Source organism: Triturus cristatus, chromosome 7 (assembly GCF_964204655.1).
Source record: "Triturus cristatus chromosome 7, aTriCri1.1, whole genome shotgun sequence".
NCBI lineage: Eukaryota > Metazoa > Chordata > Amphibia > Caudata > Salamandridae > Triturus > Triturus cristatus.
This window is the reverse complement of record NC_140590.1, coordinates 1,723,329,746-1,723,356,960: the sequence shown is the minus strand read 5'-3', so window position 1 is coordinate 1,723,356,960 and position 27,215 is coordinate 1,723,329,746. Positions and strand designations below refer to the sequence as shown.

The 27,215-nt window shown below is 56.5% G+C and overlaps 1 protein-coding gene across 4 annotated transcripts in view; it reads left to right on the top strand.

Annotated features, from left to right (window-relative positions):
- LOC146812898 (ovostatin-like) overlaps positions 1-27,215 on the top strand; it is a 388,701-nt gene that overhangs the window by 74,541 nt on the left and 286,945 nt on the right. For all 4 annotated transcript variants that reach the window (XM_085619969.1, XM_085619967.1, XM_085619968.1 and 1 more), the window contains exon 9: positions 644-758. In XM_085619969.1, coding sequence (XP_085476095.1) covers positions 644-758 — 115 coding nt within the window. The remainder of the gene's footprint in view (positions 1-643; positions 759-27,215) is intronic.

Below are 27,215 nucleotides of genomic sequence, written 5' to 3'. Positions count from 1 at the left end.
CGCATGAGTAGCCTGTAAATGTATCTCAGACCTGCCACTGCAATGTGTGTGCACAGTTTGAACTGCATGTCGACGTGGCAAGTACACCCACTTGCCAAGGCCATAATCTTCCCTTTTCTTGCATGTAGGACACCCCTGTGGGAGGCCCAGGGTGCAGTGTATGTCAAAGGGGCCAAGTCCAACAGATACCCTTTTAGATCGTTATTTCACTTAGTTATTACTAATGGGACAATGGGAAAGAGTTTGAGGCTATAACAGCTACGTAAACCATTGTCTAACATATGGAGTATAGAATAATACTAAACGGGTGCTGTGCCTAACCTAATCGTTTTCAGCTCGATATATATTCATTATTTTCCCAACTTTTACGTTGATTCAGTGTTTGACAGGTGGTTATCAATGCTGCTGGGTGCTCTTATCCAATTCCTATTTATTTATTTGCCTATGCATCTAAAGTTGTAATTTTCGTTTTTTCTCGTTTTCTCGCTATAATTGCACTTTCTATATGTACCAGTAAGAAAAAAATAAAAGCACTTTCTTATAATGCTATCAAAGGGAAAAAATATACGCTTCTGCCACGTGTTTACTTTCTTGAACTCCCTCTTTGCTCGATCAGTATTTCATCAATGTATTTTCTTTACAGTTAAAACCTGATGGTTCACTCAATGTAACAGTCGACCTGAAGCCGTTCCAGCTTAGCCAGCGGGGCCTACAGGACAGCCTAACTATTGAAGCAACAATTACCGAAAATGGAACAGGTGAGAGGTCACCACAGTATTCCATTCTTACAGAAGAGCTAATTGGTCAGACAAGTATCACAACCACTGTATCTACAAGAAGGCATAATCTACACCATGTGACCCTCCCCTCTATGCCCCGCGCCCCTCCCCTCTCCCCGCCGTGGGACACAAACTGTGCAGTATGACGTTAACCAATGATTTTTTGCGCCAAATAAAGCATGTTGATGCAAGTTGTGAGGTTAAAACTTGCCAAAACTGCACATCATTTAAAAGTATATTCATTTTTAAGAAGTTTGGGTTCCTTTCCCGGTCATTTGTGGGCAATTTTACAGCAATTTATTTTAAATCACATTCGGAAACGTAACATTTGTCACAACTGTATATGTTTTGCAAACTTTAATGCCACTGACCAATTATCACATAATTCTTGTGTTCTGCATGAACACTTCTAGTATGCCTACAGCACATTAACTCTTCGCATAAATGAACACACATGCCAGCTTCTAAAGGACACTTCTCCTGTGCCACGGTGTGTGTGCATGCAGAGTCAGTGTCCGCTTTCTGTGCCTCCGCGCTTGACTCCTGCTCTCATCCCCCCATGCCCTCACTCACCCCAGCAATGCTAAACCCACAGGGCCAGTGCAGCCTCAGCACCTTCTCCTGAGCTCTCACATTCTTTCCCAAGGCTCTTCCACTGTGCGTTTTATACTGCATGAATGTGATGGGAGCACGGGGACATATAAAGATAATATCAGACAGGAGGCCGTAAAATGTGACATGACAGTGTCTAGCAAGAGATGTTATGTTTTGAGTGTTTGTATTGCGCACAATGCACCTGCACGGGTATCCTGGCCCTGAAGCAGAAGATGTGTGGGCCAAGCCAGGGCTGTGTGAAGAGCCAGGTCTTCAGTTTCTTTAGGAATTGAAGAGCTGACGCGGCAGCTCTGATGTGCAGGGGCCGATCATTCCAGGTTTTAGGAGTGAGGCAGCAGAGGGCACCACCACTGGATCTTGTTCTGCATATGCAGAGGATGTGTGTAAGAGCCTGACTGAGCAGAGGTTTTTGGTAGGTTTGTGGAAGTTTAAGCAGTTGTTGAGGTATCTGGTGTGGGAAACATCCTTAACAACGCGGGCTGAGCCATGCATACTATTTCCCCGCAAGCTGTACCACGCTTGCCTTAACCACGCGTGTGCCTTAACAACGTATATATGTGATTATGGCAATGCGCTGTCTAGTTCCCGAGCAGAGGCACAGGAAGGGAAAGACAGGAAGAGGAAGGACTATCAGGAATCAGAAAGGACACGGTGAGGTAAGTGGGGCTAGGGCTTGGTCTTAGGAGGTAGAAAGGGTAGTTTTTCAGGGATGGGGTAGGTTTTAGGACTCGGGGGGTTGGGGTAGTTTTTAGGGTGGGGACAGTATTTTGAGCTAAGTGCGGGTGAAAAAGGACTGTTTACAGGGTAAGGAGCAGTGTCTGGGTAATATAGAGATGTAGGGGATAGGCCACGGGGGCTGGGGTCGGGATAGTTTTTGGGGCGCAGCCTTAATTTTTATGGCCCAGGGCCGGGCAGAAGGGACAGTTTACAGGTCAGGGTAGTTTAGGGATTAGGGGATAGTTTTTAGGGCTCAGGGCAGTAGACAGTTTTAGACATCAGAGCGGGTGGGGGTGGCTGAGCTGGGGTACTTCACAGAGGTAGGAAACAATTTTTTCGGGCTTAGGGCAGGGGTGCTGGGGTTGAGATCGTTTTTGGGGCATGGGGTTAATTGTTAATTGTTAGGGCTCGAGGCAGGCGGAAAAAGGTTAGTTTACAGTGCAGGGAGTAGGGTCGGGGTAGTTTAGGGAAGTAGGGGATAGCTTTTAGGGGTCAAACAGGGGGAGTTGGGGTAGGTTTTGGGGCATGGGCTTAATGTTTAGGGTTCAGGGCAGGGGGAGAAGGGACAGTTTACAAGGCAGGGTCAGGGTAGTTTAGTGCTTAGGTGGGGGGGCTGGGGTCGGGTTATTTTTGGGGTCTGGGTTTAATTTTTATTGGGCAGGGAAGGGGGAAAAGGGACAGTTTACAGGGCAGGGGGCAGGGGTATGATCTTTAGCCCGCATGTCCCTTTACCCATGATGTCTTTAACACGAAACTGCATGGTAAAGGCATGTGTTGTAAAGGCATGCATGCTAAAGACGCAGTTGTGGTAGAGACGCGTGGTACAAGTATGCGTTGTTCAGGCATGCATTGTTCAGGCATGCGTTGCACCATCATACAACCATGTGGGGCAAACAGGCTTTCTATGTGTGCGTGAGGAGTCTGAAGAGTGTTCGTTTGTGGATTGGGAGCCAGTGGAGCTCTTTAAGGTGCGGGGTCGGAGGCTGCAGATGAGTCTGGCTGTCGAGTTCTGTATGGTCTGGAGTCTTCTGGTCAGTTGAGAGTTGATTCCGGCATAGAGAGCATTGCCGTAGTCCAGCTTGCTGATGATGAGGGCTTAGGTGTGAGTTTTGCAAGTGTTAGTGGGGAACAATTTGAAGATCTTCTTGTGCATCTTTAGTGTGTGGAAGCAGGAGTGGAGTCTGCATTCACTTGGCCGGTAATGATGAGTTGGTTGTCGTTTACTGTTCTGAGGTTCTTTGCATGGAGGGATGTGGGTTTGAGTGTGGCAGGCCAGCAGGTGGAGCCCCAGAGCAGGGTTTCCCTGCCAAAGATTACTACTTCCATCATGTCTTATTATGTGGACTTAGCTGGACCCTTACATTATTCTTTGGAAAATATGAAAGATCATCTTGCAACTCATGTGGTGCTAACACATGACGTGTTGCTGCTCAGGTGTGTAATTGCATTGCTGGGCATGGATGGAGTATCTACCTGAGAATATGGGAGATTAATTTTACTTTCACATATGATGGCTGCAATTGGCATATGATGGGGAGGATGTAAAAACTTTACTTATGATTCAAATATCCAGTGTTGGAGTGTCTGGTTACATTATGTTATTGATGCCCATACAGTTAAGGTATCTACCTAGGTGTATCATGGTGGAATCTGTAATCCTAAATCTATAGTACTGTATAAGAGCAGAATGAGGTTCTAGGCAGATATGTAAAGGGCTCCGTCAGCAACCACACATGAGAATTACCACACAACTACTAAACTCAGTCACTTCAGTCCGCCGTTACAAAGCAGGTACATTTTCACCACATTTTCAACAGGAGTCACTACAATGCAAAGAATATTACAACTCAGGGTCCTCCTCCTGAAATACGAGTTCTTACTACCAGACCAGCGATGGTAGACGAAGGTTGGGCTTCTTTTTACAGCTGAAGTATTTTGACAATGAGGGTGATAATCACTCCTTTTTTCTTACATAGTTTTTAACCTGACCATAGTAAAACATTATTTACTATCAGTAGGTAATTATAACAAATTATTCAAGGGGATCCACCTGCTTACCATGAAACCCATGAAAATAGGATTTAAATGGTCTAGATATTAAGAATAGCAACCATGACAGGGGATTGATTCTATTATCATACATCTCCTCATAAAACCTCCTGTTTTAGAGCCCGCCCAGAGTATATTGACAAAGGACCCTGAGTGGGGAGCGGACGCAATGATAAAGGTGGGTGAGGGTCTCACATCATTGAAAAGGGAAACCCATCCTCTAATATTTAATTAGGGATTGATTTTCACACAACTGCTAGATCAAGCATCCTTGGGCGGTCCTATTATCTTGTCTAGGTATATTAGGGAGTGCTCATGATCTCCTAATATTAAGAACCCTCCCACTCTTCTATAGTTACAGGTGACCTGTAGTATTAATTCAGTCCACTACATTTTCATGGTAAGTTCAACTGGACCACATTTGAAATTCCGATGTCACCTTCCAGACTGGCAGGTCAAGAGTGAAGATCTGAAGCAGCAAGTGTCGATCTATACATCTGAATTCTGGAACTGTCAGTAAAGCCAGCCGAACCTTTTGGTCTCTCTGTAGCGGCATCCGGGAGGTCCTGCGACCTTGAACACCTGATCACCAGTGGAATAAGGTGCTTTGCAGGAGCATGGGTCACATGAGGCTTGCATTGCCCTCTTCCCCAGATTATTAAATCAAGCCACTCTTGATTTTCTGGTGTTTTGCACCAGGGTTCAACCATAATCTCACCATCTGAGTAGTTAGTGGCCCATGCTTCAAATTCTTGATTCATTGTCCTTGTCTGCAACAATAAGCATCTGATCTAGGACTTGTTTCAGAGATTCCGCTATGATCTTCAAAAGCACATGATCTTCCCAAAACTGTCTCCTTTGATGATTTATTAACCGGCTGGATCCTCAATTTCCCCAAAACTCACCAGGTGGTGACCGGTTCATGTTAGGCTTCATCAACTTGTCAGTATATTTAATTTAACGTGTGCCCATTGTCATGTGCATGGAAATTCACAAATTGTAAAAGTAGTGCAGCTTTCCATCAACTTTCCTGTTTGCACACCATGAAGACAATATAACCACATTTTAATTTCCAAAGAGTAGTAAGTTGGCCACTGATGAAAGTAATGGTGCAAACGCGGTCACTAACTTTTGGTAAAATTCTCATCCACATCAAGTGGCTGATAAAGAAAGGTCCCTGTAAGTTAAATAGAGGCTGAAACAATAATCTTGAAACTTGAGAGTTCCACCAGTTTAAAAAGCATCTAAGACAAGTAGTATCATTTGAAGTGCGCTCCTGAACACGGCTACCAGCCAGTCCTTTCTTTTATTTGCTCCGTCTGCTCTTAGCACCTTGTAACCTTTCAGTCTTGCAACACCAGCTCAGAATTAGAGTAAATGTTTGCTTAAAAAGTGATCAATGGTTCCTCATCTGTCAGTAATCTGCCTTGTTTATATGCCCCATAGGACCTCTGCACATGCTCCTTCATTTTCAGCACCTAGACTGGCAAGTGTAGCAATAACAGAACTTAAAATGACCACCACCAAAATTAAACCATTTAGTAGATGCTCTGGATGTGTAAAAACAGCAATCTCTGCACCAACCTCATTAATACACAATTCCACCAGGAGATACCCATTTAAAAGCCTTGACCACTCTCTAAAAAAAATCCCAAGATTTCTAAGCGTTGAATAGTTTAGACAGTCATTGGCAACACACATCTGCTGATTTGAGTTAAAACATTCTCACAAGCCAAAAAGTGCAATAATAGCACTCTTTATTCAGGGGAATCACACAACGTCTGGCCAATAAAATGTTGTACTCAAGGTAGTTGTCTTGTAGGTGGAGCTAAAGACCCTCCCACAATGGTCCTCCTGAAAGCCCCTTTTGTTGATCAAGTAAGAACTGCAGATAGCTGTGCTGTCAAACCAGACCTAAAACACTACGCAATAATAAAATAGTAATTACTAAGTTCCCTGTTCTCAGTCAATCATCAGGTCTTCGGTTCCGCCTTGTGTTCCACCAGAATGTGTTCCACTAAAAGTAAACCTACATCCTACTCCTAAGCTGCACACAGGGCTGGAGGAGTAGAAACACACACTGGGTCCAGGGACTAAAGGAGCACAAAGGTTGCAGGTAGAAGTGAGACTGTAGGGATCTCAGAGCACCGGGCCTACAGAGGGGCACCAAGGCTACAGACGATGCTGAAGACCACTGAGGCTGTAGGTGTTTCAGAAGGGTGCTGAGATTGCAGAAGATGCTGGGGCCATGAACCCTAGAGGCAAAGAGGCTGCAGGACGGTGTAGCTGCTGAGGCTCAAAGAGTGGCTGGGGATCGAAGGGTCACAAGGAATGTATGGGATTCAGGGGGGTCCAAAAGGTGCTCACCCTGCAGGAGATGCTGGGGCTATGGGTGCTCAAGAGTACAGAAGTCTCTAGAGGCAATGAGGCTGCAGGGCATTCAGGAGGATGGTGTGGCTGCTAGGGCTAATGCTGAGGATGGAAGTGTCGTGAGGGATGCTGAGGCTGCAGGGGGTTCAAAAGGTGCTGAGGCTGTAGGGGGCCCTGATGGGCGCTAAGGCTGCAGGGATGCCAAAGGGTGTTAATACTCCAAGAGCAGCACTGAGGCTGCATGGGTTCAAAGGGTCCTGAGACTAGAAGAGGCTCGGAGGTTTGATGAGATTGTAAGGGGCACGGAGGCGCACTGAGACAGCAGGGGTTGCAGAAGTGTTGACGCTGAGTAGTTTTCAGAAGCTAAGAGACAGCACCTGCGGCTCAGAAGAGCATTGAGGCTAGGGGAGCTTCAGGAACACTGAGGCTGCAGGTCATTCAGAGGGATAGAGGGGCAACAAGAGGATGGGTTGCAGTGAGGCCCCATTGAGCTGAGAGGCACTACGACTTCAGGTCTCTTGGAGGAACATTGAGGCAAGCGGTAACTCAGAGGAACAGAGGTCACAGGTTATTCAGAGGGACACAGGCTGCTGAGCATTGACAGAAATGCTGAGACTATAGAGAGCTCACATGAGCAATCGGGCTACAGGAACTCCGAACCCAGAGACTGCACCTGATTCAGATGGGCCATGAGGCTACAGACGGTTCAGAGTGACACTGTTTACAGGGCTCTGAGGCTGAGACTTCGGGGGCGCTGAGAAGCACAGAGGCTGCAGGGGGCTCTGAGGAGCACATAGGTTGCAGGGGGTTCTGAGGAGCACAGAGGCTGCAGGGGGCTCTGAGGAGCACAGAGGCTGCAGGGGGCTCTGAGGAGCACAGAGGCTGCAGGGGGTTCTGAGGAGCACAGAGGCTGCAGGGGGCTCTGAGGAGAACAGAGGCTGCAGGGGGCTCTGACGAGCACAGAGACTGCATGGGGCTCTGACTGAGGAGCACAGAGGCTGCAGGGGGATCTGAGGAGCAGAGAGGCTGCAGGGGGCGCTGAGGAGCACAGAGGCTGCAGGGGGCTCTGAGGAGCACAGAGGCTGCAGGGGGATCTGAGGAGCAGAGAGGCTGCAGGGGGCGCTGAGGAGCACAGAGGCTGCAGGGGGCTCGGTGGAGCACAGAGACTGCAAGGGGCTCTGAGGAGAACAGAGGCTGCAGGGGACTCTGAGAAGCACAGAGGCTGCAGGGGGCTCTGACGAGCACAGAGACTGCATGGGGCTCTGACTGAGGAGCACAGAGGCTGCAGGGGGCTCTGAGGAGCACAGAGGCTGCGGGGGGCTCTGAGGTGCACAGAGGCTGCTAGGGGCTCTGAGGAGAACAGAGGCTGCAGGTGGCTTTGAGGAGCCCAGAGATTGCAGGGGGCTCTGAGGAGAACAGAGACTGCAGGGGGCTCTGAGGAGAACAGAGGCTGCAGGGGGCTCTGAGAAGCACAGAGACTCCAAGGGGCTCTGAGGAGCACAGAGGCTGCAAGGGGCTCTGAGGAGCACAGAAGCTGCAGGGGGCTAGGAGGTGCACAGAGTCTGCAGGGGGCACCGAGGTGCACAGAGGCTGCAGGGGGCTCCGAGGAGCACAGAGGCTGCAGGAGGCTCTGAGGAGCACAGAGGCTGCAGGGGGCTCTGAGGAGCACAGAGGCTGCAGGGGGCTCTGAGGATGCACAGAGGCTGCAGGGGGCTCTGAGGAGCACAGAGGCTGCAGGGGGCTCTGAGGAGCACAGAGGCTGCAGGGGGCTCTGAGGAGCACAGAGGCTGCAGGGGGCTCTGAGGAGCACAGAGACTGCAAGGGACTCTGAGGAACACAGAGGCTGCAGGGGGCTCTGAGAAGCACAGAGGCTGCAGGGGGCTCTGAGAAGCACAGAGGCTGCAGGGGGCTCTGAGGAGCACAGAAGCTGCAGGGGGCTAGGAGGAGCACAGAGGCTGCAGGGGGCTCCGAGGAGCACAGAGGCTGCAGGGGGCTCCGAGGAGCACAGAGGCTGCAGGGGGCTCTGAGGATCACAGAGGCTGCAGGGGGCTCTGAGGATCACAGAGGCTGCAGGGGGCTCTGAGGAGCACAGAGACTGCAAGGGGCTCTGAGGAGAGCAGAGGCTGCAGGGGGCTCTGAGGAGCACAGAGGCTGCATGGGGCTCTGAGTAGCACAGAGGCTGCAGGGGGCTCTGAGTAGCACAGAGGCTGCAGGGGGCTCTGAGGAGCACAGAGACTGCAAGGGGCTCTGAGGAGAACAGAGGCTGCAGGGGGCTCTGAGAAGCACAAAGGCTGCAGGGGGCTCTGAGAAGCACAGAGGCTGCAGGGGGCTCTGAGGAGCACAGAATCTGCAGGGGGCTAGGAGGAGCACAGAGTCTGCAGGGGGCACGAGGAGCACAGAGGCTGCAGTGGGCTCCGAGGAGCACAGATGCTGCAGGGGGCTCCGAGGAGCACATAGGCTGCAGGGGGCTCCGAGGAGCACATAGGCTGCAGGGGGCTCTGAGGAGCACAGAGGCTGCAGGGGGCTCTGAGGAGCACAGAGGTTGCAGGGGGCTCTGAGGAGCACAGAGTCTGCAGGGGGCTCTGAGGAGCACAGAGGCTACAGGGGGCTCTGAGGAGCACAGAGGCTGCAGGGGGCTCTGAGGAGCACAGAGGCTGCAGGGGGCTCTGAGGAGCACAGAGGCTGCAGGGGGCTCTGAGGAGCACAGAAGCTGCAGGGGGCTCTGAGGAGCACAGAGGCTGCAGGGGGCTCCGAGGAGCACAGATGCTGCAGGGGGCTCCGAGGAGCACAGAGGCTGCAGGGGGCTCCGAGGAGCACAGAGGCTGCAGGAGGCTCTGAGGAGCACAGAGGCTGCAGGGGGCTCTGAGGAGCACAGAGGCTGCAGGGGGCTCTGAGGAGCACAGAGGCTGCAGGGGGCTCTGAGGAGCACAGAGGCTGCAGGGGGCTCTGAGGAGCACAGAGGCTGCAAGGGGCTCTGAGGAGAACAGAGGCTGCAGGGGGCTCTGAGGAGCACAGAGGCTGCAGGGGGCTCTGAGGAGTACAGAGACTGCATGGGGCTCTGACTGAGTAGCACAGAGGCTGCAGGGGGCTCTGAGTAGCACAGAGGCTGCAGGGGGCTCTGAGTAGCACAGAGGCTGCAGGGGTCTCTGAGGAGCACAGAGACTGCAAGGGGCTCTGAGGAGAACAGAGGCTGCAGGGGGCTCTGAGAAGCACAAAGGCTGCAGGGGGCTCTGAGAAGCACAGAGGCTGCAGGGGACTCTGAGGAGAACAGAGGCTGCAGGGGGCTCTGAGGAGCACAGAGGTTGCAGGGGGCTCTGAGGAGCACAGAGACTGCATGGGGCTCTGACGGAGGAGAACAGAGGCTGCAGGGGGCTCTGAGGAGCACAGAGGCTGCAGGGGGCTCTGAGGAGCACTGAAGCTGCAAGGGGCTCTGAGGAGAACAGAGGCTGCAGGTGGCTCTGAGGAGCACAGAGGCTGCAGGTAGCTCTGAGGAGCACCGAGACTGCAGGGGCTCTGAGGAGAACAGAGGCTGCAGGGGGCTCTGAGAAGAACAGAGGCTGCAGGGGGCTCTGAGGAGAACAGAGGCTGCAGGGGGCTCTGAGGAGCACAGAGGCTGCAGGGGGCTCTGAATAGCACAGAGGCTGCAGGGGGCTCTGAGGAGCACAGAGGCTGCAGGGGGCTCTGAGGAGCACAGAGGCTGCAGGGGGCTCTGAGGAGCACAGAGGCTGCAGGGGGCTCTGAGGAGCACAGAGGCTGCAGGGGATCTGAGGAGCACAGAGGCTGCAGGGGGCTCTGAGGAGCACAGAGACTGCAAGGGGCTCTGAGGAGCACAGAGGCTGCAGGGGGCTCTGAGGAGTACAGAGACTGCATGGGGCTCTGACTGAGTAGCACAGAGGCTGCAGGGGGCTCGGAGTAGCACAGAGGCTGCAGGGGGCTCTGAGTAGCACAGAGGCTGCAGGGGGCTCTGAGTAGCACAGAGGCTGCAGGGGGCTCTGAGGAGCACAGAGACTGCAAGGGGCTCTGAGGAGAACAGAGGCTTCAGGGGGCTCTGAGAAGCACAAAGGCTGCAGGGGACTCTGAGGAGAACAGAGGCTGCAGGGGGCTCTGAGGAGCACAGAGGTTGCAGGGGGCTCTGAGGAGCACAGAGACTGCATGGGGCTCTGACTGAGGAGAACAGAGGCTGCAGGGGGCTCTGAGAAGCACAGAGGCTGCAGGGGGCTCTGAGGAGCACAGAAGCTGCAAGGGGCTCTGAGGAGAACAGAGGCTGCAGGTGGCTCTGAGGAGCACAGAGACTGCAGGTGGCTCTGAGGAGCACAGAGACTGCAGGGCGATCTGAGGAGAACAGAGGCTGCAGGGGGCTCTGAGGAGCACGGAGGCTGCAGGGGGCTCTGAGGAGCACTGAGGCTGCAGGGGGCTCTGAGGACCACAGAGGCTGCAGGGGGCTCTGAGGACCACAGAGGCTGCAGGGGGCTCCGAGGAGCACAGAGGCTGCAGGGGGCTCCGAGGAGCACAGAGGCTGCAGGGGGCTCCGAGGAGCACAGAGGCTGCAGGGGGGTTTTGAGGAGCACAGAGGCTGCAGGGGGCTCTGAGGAGCACAGAGTCTGCAGGAGGCTCTGAGGAGAACAGAGGCTGCAGGGGCTCTGAGGAGCACAGAGACTGCAAGGGACGCTGAGGGTGGAGAGGCTTTGGAGCACTGAAGGGAAGTGGCCGGAGTGCTTTGAGGAGCTCTGAGGCTGTAGTGGTCCTTGGAGTGTCAAGGCTACAGGAAGCTCTGAGGAACGCTGAGACTACAGAGGGCTTTGAGAGCTCTGAGGCTTCGGAGAGTGTTAAGAATGCTGGGCTTTCCCAGAAGTGCTGAAGCTACTGGCAGCTCAGAGAAGCACCAGGGGTGCAGGAGCTCTGAGGCACTGTGAGACCGGCCTCACGGCGTTGCCCTCTTCATCATCCAGCCAACCTGCAACCACCCTCAAGACACAACATCTCTGACTCCGGCCTCCCCAGCCACCCCCGATCCGCGGGCCGGCCAGAGGCCTGACAGACTCAACACCCTACCACGCATGTACAACCGAGGGAGCGGGAACCCTCGAGCCAGACCCAGAGGTGCCAGCCCAGTCACACCTCGGGTCGCCTTCCCCGGGAGGACTCGATCGGCCACCAGGCCCCTGGGGAGCAGGCGCCTCCCCTGCCGAGCGTCTGGGGTCCCTCCCAGACCCACCTGAAAAGACCAAGGAAGTGAGCGGCAGGAAATCCCGCCGAACCCCCTCCGTCACCCCAGTCCCCCCTCTGCGAGCACTCCGGACTTCAAAGAACCAGCGGAGTATAACAAGGGGTGCCGGAGAAACGAGTGCAGAGAAGACCTGGAACCATCCGAGCCTGCAGACGCTGTCGCGGCTCCTGAATGCTGAAGTCACCTGGGCCTGCTGAGTGACTCGCGGCCTCTTGCTATTGAACCATCTGAGCCCTGCGGACGAGGTCGCGGCTCCCGAACACTGAACCACCTAGGCCTGCTGAGTGACTCGCGGCCCCCAGCTATTGAACAATCTGAGCCCTGCTGACGGAATCGCGGCTCCCGAACTCCGACCACCTGTGCCTGCTGAGAGACTCGCGGCGCTCCCCTTGAGGACGACTCGGTAAGAGATCGCCCAGAGACACGACACCCTCCAGCTCGAGGATTGTGAGCTTTCCGCAGGGTATTTCGCAGAGACACTATCTTGAAAGACTGTCCCGCTACCCCCATTCCCCACGACTGATTTGTGGTACGTTGTGTCACTGCTGTACTGCTTGCATCTTGGATCATAAAGATCCCTTGAAATCATCGATAAAAGAACCTATCGTCCTATAAAGAATACGTGTGGTGTCACTCTGTTCGTAGTGTATCTCAGGGTGTGCGCGCCTGGTTCGGCCTACTTGGGAGAGGTGGGTCAAAGGGGTGGTGTTAGACGGACCGGGAGGGTCGGCCGAGGACAAGGGGAGAGGTCTCCGGGGAGAGCCGTCTCCAGCGATCGTACAGATAAATAACTTCCCCCCCACAGACAGACACCACACAGGGAGAAGATTTAGCGTTCTTTATAGGCAATTTCTTAAGGTACGATGAAATGGTACAAGGAGGTCTGGACTCAGGGGTCCCCTCGATTCGAGCCTCTCAAGATGGGAAAAAGGGGGTAGCGGGACAGTCTGGTTACCAGTCTGGTAGTTGAGATGGTATGGTGGATAGCTCACAATCCTCGAGCTCGGTGTTCTAGCTTGGACGGGCCGTGGCAGCGCCAGCAGGTCCCAGTGAAGATGGTCGATACACGGTCCGCGGCAGCGCCAGCAGGTCCAGGTGAAAATGGTCGTTACAACGGACCGCGGCAGCGCCAGCAGGTCCCGACGAGGATGGATGTTGCAGAAGGCTGCGGCAGCGCCAGCAGGCAGGACGATAGTTCACAAGGCAGGCTATGGCAGCGCCAGTAGTCCGTCAAGGCTGAGTTCTCTCGGTGTCTCTCGACTCCAGGATACAACTGCCTTCCTGCTCCGGGGCTGCCCTAGTTATAGGTCTGGCGCCCTTTGATGTCCGGACCCTCGCACTTGGAGGTCGGAGGGTCCGGGATGAAGGTGTCCAGACACCCAGCAGGGGGTGGAGCCAGCGCCTGGGGGAGCTGGAGGCGATCGGCACCTGGCGGGGGAGAGCCCTTGACGCTTCGTTCTCCCATTGACCTGTCAAGTGGTCCGCTCACCTCCTGGGTGGATGGTGGTGCCGGGATGTCGGGGCCGGCCAGGCCCAGGGTTGGGGTCGGGTGGAGGCCACGCGGCCTCGTGGCGCAGGGCCCAAGATGGCGGCTTGATCCGGCCGGGGGAGCCGGTGGTGGTTCGGTCCCGTGACACATGGAGGTCCGGGGGCAGGAGTTCCGTTGGGAGACGGGGTGCGGGTGATTCTTGTGGATAACACCTGGCGGGCCGGGGCTTGGGCCCTGTCATGCGGGGAGGGAGCAAGCCCTTCGTGTGGCCTGTCCAACATGCGTCCCCCCCAGCTGAAGGCGGGGAGAGTCACCCATCTTCTTGGGGACTCTCCCCGTCGAGGCGGAAAAAGCGTGACAGGCCATCTGCGTTGGCGTGGTCTTGGCCCGGTCGATGTTCCACGGTGAAGTCCATTCCCTGCAGGGAGATGGACCAGCGCAATAGTTTTGGGTTCTCCCCCCGCATCTGCATCAGCCACTGCAGGGGTCGATGGTCGGTTTGTACCCGGAAGTGGGTACCGAAGAGGTAGGGCCGGAGCTTTTTGAGGGCCCACACCACTGCGAAGGCCTCCCTCTCGATTGTGCTCCAGCGCTGTTCTCGGGCCAGGAGACGTCTGCTGATGAAGGCCACCGGCTGGTCATGACCCTCGGGGTTCAGCTGGGAAAGAACCGCTCCGATGCCGTGGTCGGAGGCGTCTGTCTGTACAATGAATTCCCGACTGTAATCGGGGGCCTGGAGCACAGGGGCGGTGCACAGGGCGGCCTTCAGCTTTTCGAAGGCCGCTTGACAGTCGGGGGTCCAGTTAATCCGCTTCGGTTGGTTTTTGGACGTGAGACCCGTGAGGGGCCCCACAATGCTGCCGTAGTCTCTTACGAACCGCCGGTAGTAGCCGGTGAGCCCCAAGAAGGCTCGGACCTCGGTCTGGGTGACGGGGGGCTGCCAGGACTGGATGGCAGCAATTTTAAGTTGCAGCGGGGCCACCAGCCCGCTTCCCACCTGGTGCCCGAGGTAGGTCACGGACCCTTGACCAATTTGGCACTTGCCGGCCTTAATCGTGAGGCCGGCCCGCTGGAGGGCCTGCAGGACCTCTTGGAGGTGGAGGAGGTGGTCGGACCAGTGGCGGCTGTACACAGCGATATCGTCCAGGTAGGCGGCGCTGAACTCTTCGAGCCCCGCCAAGACCTGGTTCACGAGACGTTGAAAAGTAGCGGGGGCATTTTTCATGCCGAAGGGCATGACCTTGAAGTGGTAGTGGCCATCGGGGGTAGAGAAGGCGGACCGTTCCTGGGCCCGGGGTGTGAGACCGATCTGCCAGTAGCCCGCTGTTAGGTCGAAGATGCTGAGGTAGCGGGCGGCCCCCAGCCGGTCGATTAATTCATCCGCTCGGGGGATAGGATGAGCGTCGGTCCGGGTGACAGCGTTCAAGCCCCGGTAGTCGACGCAGAATCGCAGTTCAGGAGTGGTGCCGGGGGCAGCGGCTTTGGGGACTAGTACAACCGGGCTGGCCCAGGGGCTGTCCGAGGGCTCGATGACCCCGAGCGTGAGCATTTTGGCCACTTCCTCTTGGATGCAGGCCCGTACCCGATCTGGCACGCGGTAGGCCCGGTGTCGGATAGGGGGACTGTCCCCGGTGTCCACGTCGTGCAAGCACCAAGGGGTGATCCCGGGGGTGAGGGAGAACAGGGTAGCGAACCGTAGCAGGAGGTCCCGGCAGCCCTGGCGTTGCTCTGGGGTGAGGGCATCGGAGAGCCGGACCCCGTCCACGGAACCGTCGTTCTCCTGAGTCTTTAGGAGATCCGGGAGGGGCTCGGAGTCTTCTTCCGCCCCACTGTCCGTAGCCATCAGGAGGCTGAGCTCTGAGCGCACAAAGTGTGGTTTGAGTCTGTTGGTGTGGAGGACCCGGAGGGGGTTTCGGGGGGTCCCCATGTCGATGAGGTAAGTGACGGGGCTTTTGCGCTCGACCACTTTGAAGGGCCCCGTCCACTTATCTTGTAAGGCACATGGTTCGGTGGGGGACATCACCCACACTTGTTGACCAGGTTCGAATTCGACGGAGGAGGCATTTTGATCGTACCATTTTTTCATGTCCTCCTGACTGGCCTCGAGGTTCGCCTTGGCCATCTCCCTGAAGCGCCGGGTCTGATTGCGTAGGGCCAGGAGGTACTTGAAGATGTCTGGAGGGGTCTTGAGGGGGGCCATCTCCCAACCTTCTTTGACTAGGCTGAGGGGCCCTCGCACAGGGTGCCCGTACAGGAGTTCGAAAGGGCTAAAGCCGAGGGACTTCTGGGGAACTTCTCGATAGGCAAAGAGGAGGCACGGGAGGAGTACATCCCACTGCCGACGGAGGGGCTCTTCCAATCCCCCAATCATCCCCTTGAGGGTGCGGTTGAATCGCTCCACTAGTCCGTTCCCTTGGGGGTGATAGGGGGTCGTGAATCGGTAGGTGACCCCACACTGTTGCCAGAGGGACTTCATATATTTGGAGATAAAGTTCGTGCCTCGGTCGCTGACGACTTCTCGGGGGAAGCCCACCCGGGAGAAGGTCCCCATTAGGGCCCGGCCAACCACCGGAGCTGTTACAGTTCGTAGGGGCACCGCCTCGGGGTAGCGGGTGGCGTGGTCCACCAGTACCAGGATGAACCTATGTCCTTGTGCCGTGCGGGGGTCCAGGGGCCCCACAATGTCTATTCCTACCCTCTCGAACGGGGTGGTGACCACTGGAAAGGGTTGCAGAGGGGCTTTTAGCTCACGGCCACTCTTCCCACTGGCCTGGCACGTGGGGCAGGACCGGCAGTGGTTAAGGACGTCGTTCCGCATCTTCGGCCAGAAAAAGTGGGTCACTAGGCGACTGTAGGTTTTGTCCTGGCCCAGGTGTCCAGCCAGGGGGACATCGTGGGCCAGAGTTAGTAGGAAGTCTCTGAAGCGGAGAGGTACCACCAGCACTCGACTGGCCCCTAGCTCCGCGATTCTTTGTTCGCTGTATAGCAGATCGTTATCCCAATAGACCCAATGAGTTCCGGTGGAGTCCCCTGCGCTCTGGGCGCTGGCTTGCTGGCGGAGTCCCTCGAGGGAGGGGCAGGTCTTTTGCTCCTGGCGGAACTGTTCTTGGGTGGGCCCCCCTTCTTGACGCCACTGAGCCAGGCCGGGAAGGTCCTGGGGTTGAGCGACCCCTTCTGCCGTTGGTTCTGGGGGGTCGGCATCATCGTTGTCCTCTACTGGGGCGACCGGCGGCGGAGGTGCTGGCCATTCTGGTTCTTCTGGTCGGGGGACGGCACGGGCGGCCATGGACCGGGTGGTTACGCAGGCCCAGTCCGGGAGGCCCAGCATCCCCAGGTGCTCTCTTCTTTCGACGGCGGCCCACGGGGAACTCTCAAGATCATTCCCCAGGAGGCAGTCCACGGGGGCATCATCCCGGACCGTCACCTTCAACAGGCCGGAGACCCCTCCCCATTCGAAGGGGACGCAGGCCATTTGACACAGACTTTCGGAATTGTCGGCTGAGCGGACGGGGCAGAGAATGTTCGGCAGGATCTGCTCGGGCTTCACCAGGTGACAGCGGACGGCCGTCACACTGGCGCCTGTGTCACGTAAGGCTTCGGCCCGACTCCCATTAATGGTTACCCACTGGCCATATTTCCGGGTGTTGGCGGGTAGGGGAGCCCGCGGGACCATGTCTTTTCCCCCTAGGCACGCTAGAACCATGGCGGCCGGTTCCCACTCTTGCTGGGCCGGCTCATATTCTTCCTGTTCTTCGGATATTCGTTCTTCCCCCAGGGCGGCGGCAGCTACCTGGCGGGGTTTTGGTGTTTGGTTCTGCGGGCAGCTTGGGTCATTGGCGTAGTGGCCGACTCGCTGGCATCGGTGGCACGTGACGTTGGCTCGGAACCCCGGTCGCATCGGGGGGTTGCCCCGGCCGGCCGGGGGCGGGGTGCTAGCCGCGGGGGTGGCCGGGATGGCGTCTCTCCCTCGCCCCTGGCCTCCTCCTCCTCCCCGGGGACGGTGCTGACCTTGGTTGTTTCGGTTTTGCTCGTGTGGCCCTCTCCGGCCCACTCGGGTGCTTTCCCATCGGTCAGCTTCGGCGGCGAGTTGCCGTGGGTCAGTCAATTTACTGTCGAGGAGGTGCTGCCTGAGCTCGACGAAGCAGTTGTTCGACAGGTGCTCCCATACCATAAGATTAAAGAGTTGCTCGTAGGTTGTTACGTGGCTCCCCTTGATCCAACCCTCGAAGGCTCGGCTGAAATAGTTGACGTATTCCACCCAAGTTGTACCCGGGATTCGGGTGCAGTCTCTGAACCTCTGGCGGTACATCTCGGGTGTGAGTCCGTAGCGGGTGAGGAGGGCAGCCTTCATGTGGTCGTAGGATGAATCTGGTGATCTGGGAGCTGCAGTAGGGCATCGCGGCCTTCGTTGACGAACCTCCCCCATAGGCCGGCTCCCCAATCACTCCGGTCGATCCGGTGGGAGGTCATGGCAATCTCGTAGGCTTTGAACCATTGTTGTATGTCGTCCTCTCGGACATACTCTCGGACAACATCCTTGGGGATGTGGACTTTTTTCTCGGTTGCTCCCGGGGTGTGCGGTCGCTCAGGCACCCCCGGTTCTTTATTCTGTTTCCGAAGTTCTATTTCCGCCAGTTTGCGCTCGTGTTCGAGTGTTATTCTTTTTTCCTCGAGCTCTCTCTGTCTCTGTTTTTCTTCCCGTTCTTCTCGGAGCCGCAGATGTTCTAGATTTAGTTTTTGCTCGGTTAACTTTAGTTCACCGTCCATCTTGAGTCGTGCCATTTCCAACTCGTGTAATCTGGTTCTTTCTCTTTCTTGGATCTCCTCCTGCGAGAGGCCCGTTCCCCGCTCCTCGGGAGCCGTGGCGTTCCCCTCTGGTGCGACACTGTTTTGGTCGGAGGATCCGGTGACCCCGGTTTCTGCCCACGACTCGAGGGCGCGCTTCAAATCGTCTTTGGTACTCAGGCCGGTGGTAGCAATGCCTAGTTCCATGCAGAATTGTTTAAGTTTGCGGTGGCTATATTCTTCCAACTTATCCATTTGAAACTTTTCAGTGGAACCGCTATCTTTGGCTGACATCGTGGTTTTGTCGTGGGGTGAGCTACTCTCTGTACGATTACGCGTTGATTCGGATCGCGTCGCTGGCCACCAATGTTAGACGGACCGGGAGGGTCGGCCGAGGACAAGGGGAGAGGTCTCCGGGGAGAGCCGTCTCCAGCGATCGTACAGATAAATAACTTCCCCCCCACAGACAGACACCACACAGGGAGAAGATTTAGCGTTCTTTATAGGCAATTTCTTAAGGTACGATGAAATGGTACAAGGAGGTCTGGACTCAGGGGTCCCCTCGATTCGAGCCTCTCAAGATGGGAAAAAGGGGGTAGCGGGACAGTCTGGTTACCAGTCTGGTAGTTGAGATGGTATGGTGGATAGCTCACAATCCTCGAGCTCGGTGTTCTAGCTTGGACGGGCCGCGGCAGCGCCAGCAGGTCCCAGTGAAGATGGTCGATACACGGTCCGCGGCAGCGCCAGCAGGTCCAGGTGAAAATGGTCGTTACAACGGACCGCGGCAGCGCCAGCAGGTCCCGACGAGGATGGATGTTGCAGAAGGCCGCGGCAGCGCCAGCAGGCAGGACGATAGTTCACAAGGCAGGCTATGGCAGCGCCAGTAGTCCGTCAAGGCTGAGTTCTCTCGGTGTCTCTCGACTCCAGGATACAACTGCCTTCCTGCTCCGGGGCTGCCCTAGTTATAGGTCTGGCGCCCTTTGATGTCCGGACCCTCGTACTTGGAGGTCGGAGGGTCCGGGATGAAGGTGTCCAGACACCCAGCAGGGGGTGGAGCCAGCGCCTGGGGGAGCTGGAGGCGATCGGCACCTGGCGGGGGAGAGCCCTTGACGCTTCGTTCTCCCATTGACCTGCCAAGTGGTCCGCTCACCTCCTGGGTGGATGGTGGTGCCGGGATGTCGGGGCCGGCCAGGCCCAGGGTTGGGGTCGGGTGGAGGCCACGCGGCCTCGTGGCGCAGGGCCCAAGATGGCGGCTTGATCCGGCCGGGGGAGCCGGTGGTGGTTCGGTCCCGTGACACATGGAGGTCCGGGGGCAGGAGTTCCGTTGGGAGACGGGGTGCGGGTGATTCTTGTGGATAACACCTGGCGGGCCGGGGCTTGGGCCCTGTCATGCGGGGAGGGAGCAAGCCCTTCGTGTAGCCTGTCCAACAGGTGGGCAAGACGTGTATCGAACCCCCCTCCGGCGAACGCCTTTCCAACATTTGGTGGCAGACGACGGGATCCGAGCCGACACCGAAAGAGAGCGTGCAGTGAACGACTGACGCACTACCAAACAGAGATGGAAGGAGAAACCTCCCTGGGTGCCGCAGGTACCGAAATAAGCTCACCGTTCCGAGAGGATCAATTGGACTATTACACGCATAGAGAATTAAAACAGTTTTGCAAAGACCTTGGCATCGCTACCACCGGACTAAGCACAAAGGAAGACTTCCAGAAAGTACTGAAAGCCTGGGTCGAGACGGGGGCGCCCCCGACCCAAACGGAAGGAGACTCTACCCATGAACCACCAAGCATCCCGGCGAGAAACAACGGGCCAGAGGGGAACCTGTCCCCCGAGGAACTAGCGGACCGAGAGAAGCCGCAACCACGAACTTGAACTGGCAAAACTAAAAATCGAGGGAGAAATAAAACTGGCAGAGAAGAAGTTGGCCGTCGAGCAGTTACGGCTACAAGGGGAACTCGAAGAGAAGAGACTCCAAAGGGAGCACGACGAAAAGAAACTCCAGCTAGAACATGAACGCGGCCTGAAGGAGATTGAGTGGCGGGCTAGAAACGAAAAGTCACATCCACCGTCCGCTCCCACCGGGGAAACCAAAGTTCACATCCCCAAGGATGTGGTAAAGGAGTATTACAAGAACGATGATATCCAGCAGTGGTTTAAGGCCTACGAAGTCGCCATGACCTCTCACCGAGTCCCGCAGAAGGATTGGGGGGCTGGCCTATGGGGCCGGTTCTTAAGCGAAGGAAGAGACACTCTGCTAGATCTGCCCTCCACGGTCACGAACTCCTACAGCCACATGAAGGAAGCTCTCGTGGGCCGGTACGGACTCACCCCCGAAATGTACCGACAACGGTTCCGAGATTGCAAGAAGATACCGGGCACCACGTGGGTAGAATACGTGAACTTTTACAGCCGGGCCTTGGACGGGTGGATCAAGGGCAGCAAGGTCTCCACCTTCGAAGAACTGTTCGATCTGATTGCCTGGGAACATTTAGTGGCCAATTGCTTTATAGAACTGCGCCAGCATCTCCTGGACAGTAAACTCACCGACCCTCGGAAGCTGGCCGCTGAGGCTGATCGTTGGGTGAACACCCGGGCCACCCGGGGCCCCGTGGGGGACTACGGCCGCCACAGTCAAGGCCCCCCCCGCCAGAGGGGCGGAGGGAACCACGGCCGACCAAGAGACTTCCCCGGGGGGTCCTCAACCAGCCCCCCCAGCAGCCCACCAGCGGCGGGTTCGGCACAGTCCCCAGCAAGCACCGGAGCCCCAGGACGACCAGGTCCACGAGCTAGGATCACCTGCTTCCGCTGCCAACAGCCCGGACACTACGCCAATGACCCACAGTGTCCCCAGTATCAGCAAACCACAACGACCAACCCCACGGCCCGGCAGATGGCCTCCGTGGCTCTGGGGGAAGAGATGGAAGACTCCGAGGAATGGGAACTGGTGGCCATGGCCCTGGTCTCCCTTGGTGATCGAGAAATGGTCCCCGGGACACCCTTGCCCGCCAACACCGAAAAATACCGACAGCAGGTGACCATCAACGGCCACCGAGTCGAGGGCCTTCGCGACACCGGGGCGAGTGTCACCGCGGTCCACCGCAGCCTAATTTCAGAAGACCAGATCCTAACCGGGGCCCTCTGTCCAGTCGTATCCTCCGACAATTCTGAGAGCCTCTGCCAGATGGCGCTGGTGCCCTTCGAGTGGGGGGGGGTCTCCGGAGAACTGAAGGTAGCGGTCCGGACATCGCAGCCCGTAGACTGCCTCCTGGGCAACGACCTGGAGAGTTCCCCGTGGGGGCAAGTAGAACGAAGAGCCCACCTGGAGATGATGGGCCTACCAGAATGGGTCTGCGCCACCACGCGCTCCATGACCGCGCGATTGCCTCTCTCCAAGGGCGGTGAAGCCCTCTTACCGAACACTATCCCCGAGAGCCGGGACACCCTACCAGAAGCAGACAACCCTCCTTCAGAGGGAGAAGAGGACACTAACCCGGGGGAAGGACCGGAACCTTCCGCCCCAGAGGCCCTGACGGAGCTCGAAGAACTGCCCGAGATGGCCCAGTGGCACTGTGAGGGGGGGCCGTCCCGCGAAGAGTTCTGCCAGGAACAGGCCACCTGCCCCTCCCTCGGGGGACTTAGACAACAAGCCGAAGCCCAGGCCGCCGGTGACCGAACCGGAACCCATTGGATCTATTGGGACAATGGCCTCTTATACAGCGAGCAAAAGTCCGCCGAGCTAGGCGCAGCACGGGTACTGGTGGTACCCCTGCGGATCCGGAGCCTCCTCCTGGGCCTGGCCCACGATGTACCCTTGGCAGGACACTTAGGCCAAGACAAGACATATCAGCGATTGGTTACCCACTTCTATTGGCCCAAGATGCGAGCGAATGTAGAAGTACACTGCAAATCCTGCCTCACGTGCCAGGGCAGTGGGAAGAGTGGCGGAAAATGCAAAGCTCCCTTACAACCGTTCCCCGTTGTGAGTACCCCGTTCGAGCGGGTCGGCATCGACATCGTGGGACCCCTGGATCCGAAGACCGCCCAGGGCCACAGATTCATCCTTGTCCTGGTGGACCATGCCACCCGCTACCCCGAGGCCATCCCCCTCCGCACCGTGACGGCTCCCGTGGTGGGCCGGGCTCTCATGGGGATCTTCTCCCGTGTCGGATTTCCCCGCGAGGTTGTGAGTGATCGTGGCACTAACTTTATATCCCGCTACATGAAGTCCCTGTGGCAGCAGTGCGGAGTCACGTATAAGTTCACGACCCCCTACCACCCCCAGGGCAACGGCCTAGTGGAACGCTTCAACCTAACCCTGAAGGGAATGATCTTGGGCCTCGAAGAGCCCCTGCACCGGAAATGGGACGTCCTCCTCCCTTGCCTCCTGTTCGCATACCGAGAAGTCCCCCAAAAGTCTCAGGGGTTCAGCCCTTTCGAACTGCTGTACGGACATCCCGTCCGAGGGCCCCTGAGCCTGGTCAAAGAGGGCTGGGAGACAAGCCCCCGGGGGACACCCCCTGATGTGTTCCGCTACATCCTGGCGCTCCGCAACCAGACGAGGAAGTTCAGAGAACTCGCAGAGGCTAACCTCGAGGCCAGCCAAGAAGAAATGAAGCGCTGGTATGACCAGAACGCAACCCTGGTCGAGTTCCAGCCGGGCCAGCAGGTTTGGGTCATGGCTCCGGTGAAACCCTGCGCCCTACAAGACAAATGGACTGGTCCCTTCAAGGTGGTCGAGCGGAAGAGCCAGGTCACGTATCTGGTCGACGTACAGTCCCCACGGAACCCCCTCCGGGTCCTCCACGTGAACCGTCTCAAGCCCCACTTTGTGAGGACGGAATTAAGTTTGCTACTGGCCACCGATGATGGGGCGGAAGAAGACACCGAACCCCTGTCCGACCTCCTGTGCGCTAAAGAACTGGATGGTTCCGTGGAGGGAGTGAAACTGTCGACCGCCCTCACTCCCCAGCAGTCCGACGACTGCCGCCAGCTGCTCAGACAATTCGCAGACCTCTTCTCCCTCATTCCAAGGGTCACCGACTGGTGCGTCCACGACGAGGACACCGGCGACAGCCCGCCTGTGAGACACCGAGCCTACCGGGTGCCTGACCGGGTCCGCACCTGCATCAAGACCGAGGTACAGAAGATGCTCACCCTGGGAGTAATCGAACCCTCCGACAGCCCCTGGGCCAGCCCGGTGGTTCTGGTCCCGAAGGCAGCTTCCCCAGGGGTCGCCCCCGAACTAAGATTCTGTGTGGACTATCGGGGGCTCAATGCGGTCATCCGCGCAGACGCTCACCCTATTCCCCGAGCCGACGAGCTCATCGACCGCCTGGGGGCCGCCCGGTTCCTCAGCACTTTCGTCCTGACCTGCGGATACTGGCAGATTGCTCTCACGGAGGGAGCGAAAGAGCGCTCTGCCTTCTCCACGCCGGATGGCCACTATCGCTTCAGGGTCATGCCGTTCGGGATGAAAAATGCCCCAGCCACGTTCCAGCGGTTGGTGAACAAGGTCCTGGCCGGACTCGAGGAGTTCAGTGCAGCGTACCTTGACGACATCGCCGTATTCAGCTCTCAATGGCACGAGCATCTCCAGCACCTCCGACAAGTACTAATGGCCCTGCGCCAAGCAGGCCTAACAGTGAAAGCCAGCAAATGCCAGCTCGGGCAAGGCTCCGTGGTCTACCTGGGGCATCAGGTGGGCAGCGGCCAGGTCGCCCCCCTCCAGCCGAAGATCGACGCCATCAAGTCCTGGGAGCCCCCCACCACGCAGACAGAGGTCCGGGCCTTCCTGGGCCTTACGGGGTACTACCGGAGGTTCATTAAAAATTATGGTAGTATCGCGGGGCCCCTCACAGAGTTGACCTCCAAAAAGCTCCCGAAGAAGGTGCAGTGGACCACCCCGTGCCAGCAGGCGTTCGACGCCTTCAAAACCGCCATGTGCACCGCCCCCGTACTCAAGGCCCCCGACTACTCCGAAGAGTTTGTGGTCCAGACCGACGCATCCGAACACGGCATCGGGGCCGTGCTCTCGCAGTTCGACGACAAGGGCATTGATCAGCCCATAGCCTTCATCAGCCGAAGGCTGCTGCCGCGAGAGCAGCGTTGGAGTACTATAGAACGAGAGACCTTTGCCGTAGTCTGGGCCCTCAAGAAACTACGGCCCTACTTGTTCGGAACCCATTTTCGAGTACAGACGGACCACCGGCCCTTGCGGTGGCTAATGCAGATGAGGGGGGAGAACCCCAAGCTACTACGATGGTCCATTTCTCTCCAAGGGATGGATTTCACTGTCGAACATCGCCCCCGGACGGATCATGCCAACGCCGACAGCCTGTCCCGGTTCTTCCGCTTCGGCGAGGAGAACCCCCAGTGGATGGGTAGTTCTCCACGCCTTTCAGCTGGGGGGGACGCGTGTGAGACCGGCCTCACGGCGTTGCCCTCTTCATCATCCAGCCAACCTGCAACCACCCTCAAGACACGACATCTCCGACTCCGGCCGCCCCAGCCACCCCCGATCCGCGGGCTGGCCAGAAGCCTGACAGACTCAACACCCTACCACGCATGTCCAACCGAGGGAGCGGGAACCCTCGAGCCAGACCCAGAGGCGCCAGCCCAGTCACACCTCGGGTCGCCTTCCCCGGGAGGACTCGATCGGCCACCAGGCCCCTGGGGAGCAGGCGCCTCCCCTGCCGAGCGTCTGGGGTCCCTCCCAGACCCACCTGAAAAGACCAAGGAAGTGAGCGGCAGGAAATCCCGCCGAACCCCCTCCGTCACCCCAGTCCCCCCTCTGCGAGCACTCCGGACTTCAAAGAACCAGCGGAGTATAACAAGGGGTGCCGGAGAAACGAGTGCAGAGAAGACCTGGAACCATCCGAGCCTGCAGACGCTGTCGCGGCTCCTGAATGCTGAAGTCACCTGGGCCTGCTGAGTGACTCGCGGCCTCTTGCTATTGAACCATCTGAGCCCTGCGGATGAGGTCGCGGCTCCCGAACACTGAACCACCTAGGCCTGCTGAGTGACTCGCGGCCCCCAGCTATTGAACCATCTGAGCCCTGCTGACGGAATCGCGGCTCCCGAACTCCGACCACCTGTGCCTGCTGAGAGACTCGCGGCGCTCCCCTTGAGGACGACTCGGTAAGAGATCGCCCAGAGACACGACACCCTCCAGCTCGAGGATTGTGAGCTTTCCGCAGGGTATTTCGCAGAGACACTATCTTGAAAGACTGTCCCGCTACCCCCATTCCCCACGACTGATTTGTGGTACGTTGTGTCACTGCTGTACTGCTTGCATCTTGGATCATAAAGATCCCTTGAAATCATCGATAAAAGAACCTATCGTCCTACAAAGAATACGTGTGGTGTCACTCTGTTCGTAGTGTATCTCAGGGTGTGCGCGCCTGGTTCGGCCTACTTGGGAGAGGTGGGTCAAAGGGGTGGGCAAGACGTGTATCGAACCCCCCTCCGGCGAACGCCTTTCCAACAGGCACCAAGGCTGCAGAGGTTGCACCTGATTCAGAAGTGCACTGAGATTACACAGGGGTCAGACTAACACAGGTTGCAGGGCTCTGGGGAGCACTGATTCCCCAGGGGGCACTAAGGAGAACTGAGCCTGACTGGAATTCTGGAGCATAAAGAGTTCAGGGGACTTTGAGGATCTCTGCGACTGCAGGGGGCTCTGGGGCACTGAGTGAGGCTGCAGGGAGCTCTGAGGACCACTGATTCCCTAAAGGGCACTAAGAAGAACTGAGCCTGAAGGGGGCTCTGGAGCACCAAGAATACAGGGGTTTTGAGGATCTCTGCGCCCGCAGGGGGCTCTAGGGCAGTGAGACTGAGTCTACTAGAGGTTCAGAGGCACACTGAGGCTAAAGCAGGTGTAGGAGTACTAAGGCAGGTAAGTGTTGTTCTGAGAATGCGTGTGGGGGTCAGAGGATCACAAAACACTGCAGGAACAGTGTGGTAGAGGGAGACTGAGGCTCAAGGGACAGAAGGATACTGAGTTTGCAGGTGGCTCAGGAACACTGGGACATCTGGGGGTTGAGTGGGGCACTGAGGCTGCAAGGCAGAGGGACACTGACTTCTAGTGCTGAGTCTGTAAACGGTTAAGAGTGGAAGTGTGCATTGCGGCTGCTGTAGACTCAGATGTGTACTGCAGTTGCAAGAAATAGTGGGGCACTGGAGTCATGGCTGATGGCTCAGTGGGTTAATGCATCAACTGCACAGATCAACGTTTGACCTCATGATCATAAATCTGAATCCTAGCCAGTCCTTTCAGCCTTTCACCCTTCTGTGATCAATGAACCGAGTACTACAGAATTGTGTCCTATACAAAAGCACACTGTCTTAAGCAGATCCTCTCCTCCCCAGAATACTGCATAGAAATTGGAAAATTTTGCAGCACAAAAATGAAACATTTTCAGCACACATTTGTGTGGTTTTTGTGCCACTTTATTTTACTGCATTCATATTCAACATTAAACTAATGGAAACTATTTCATATGGATATTGCACTTTGAAATAGAGTGTCAGTTTGATATACATTCCTTTGTGGTAACATTCTGAAGCAGTGGTCAAACCAACCACCACCACAGAGGATTGCCCACCATCACATTTCTGTGGAATTGTTCTCCTTTGGGGGCTTTCTGTCCTGTGTCCTACAGTCCGCTTCTATGGGACTCAAAATTTCCTGAGATTTTCCAGTCACAGATAACAAAACATAGAGGGGCTACGGTGCAGGAGGATATAATGCCTGGAGCAGCAGGGCAGAATTCCTTGCGTGGCCTGGAAAGTGTGTCCCTCTGTCATCTTCAACCCAAAATGCTTTGACCACAACGTAACAGGGAGTATATCATTTGCGAATAAATGTGGAAGAATTGATAGATGCCAGGTGGACACTCTCATCTGGGAGACTGGTTGTCATGCAGATGGATACACAGCAATGGCTACTCAGCAGTCTTTCGAGTAACCCTATTTTCCTTTTTAATTTGGAACTGTATCAAAGATGGATGGTTTGGATCCTACTTTAAAAAGTATTTTCCAGATAGGGGATGTGAATCTACTGTCTAAGGTTTCCGAAGGTTTCTTTTCGATTTGTCATTTTCTGGGGAAAATATTCCCGTCCTCCATGTTGTCCCATACTAAACCTGAGGCATCCACATTGGATTCCACTAGTCCTATTAC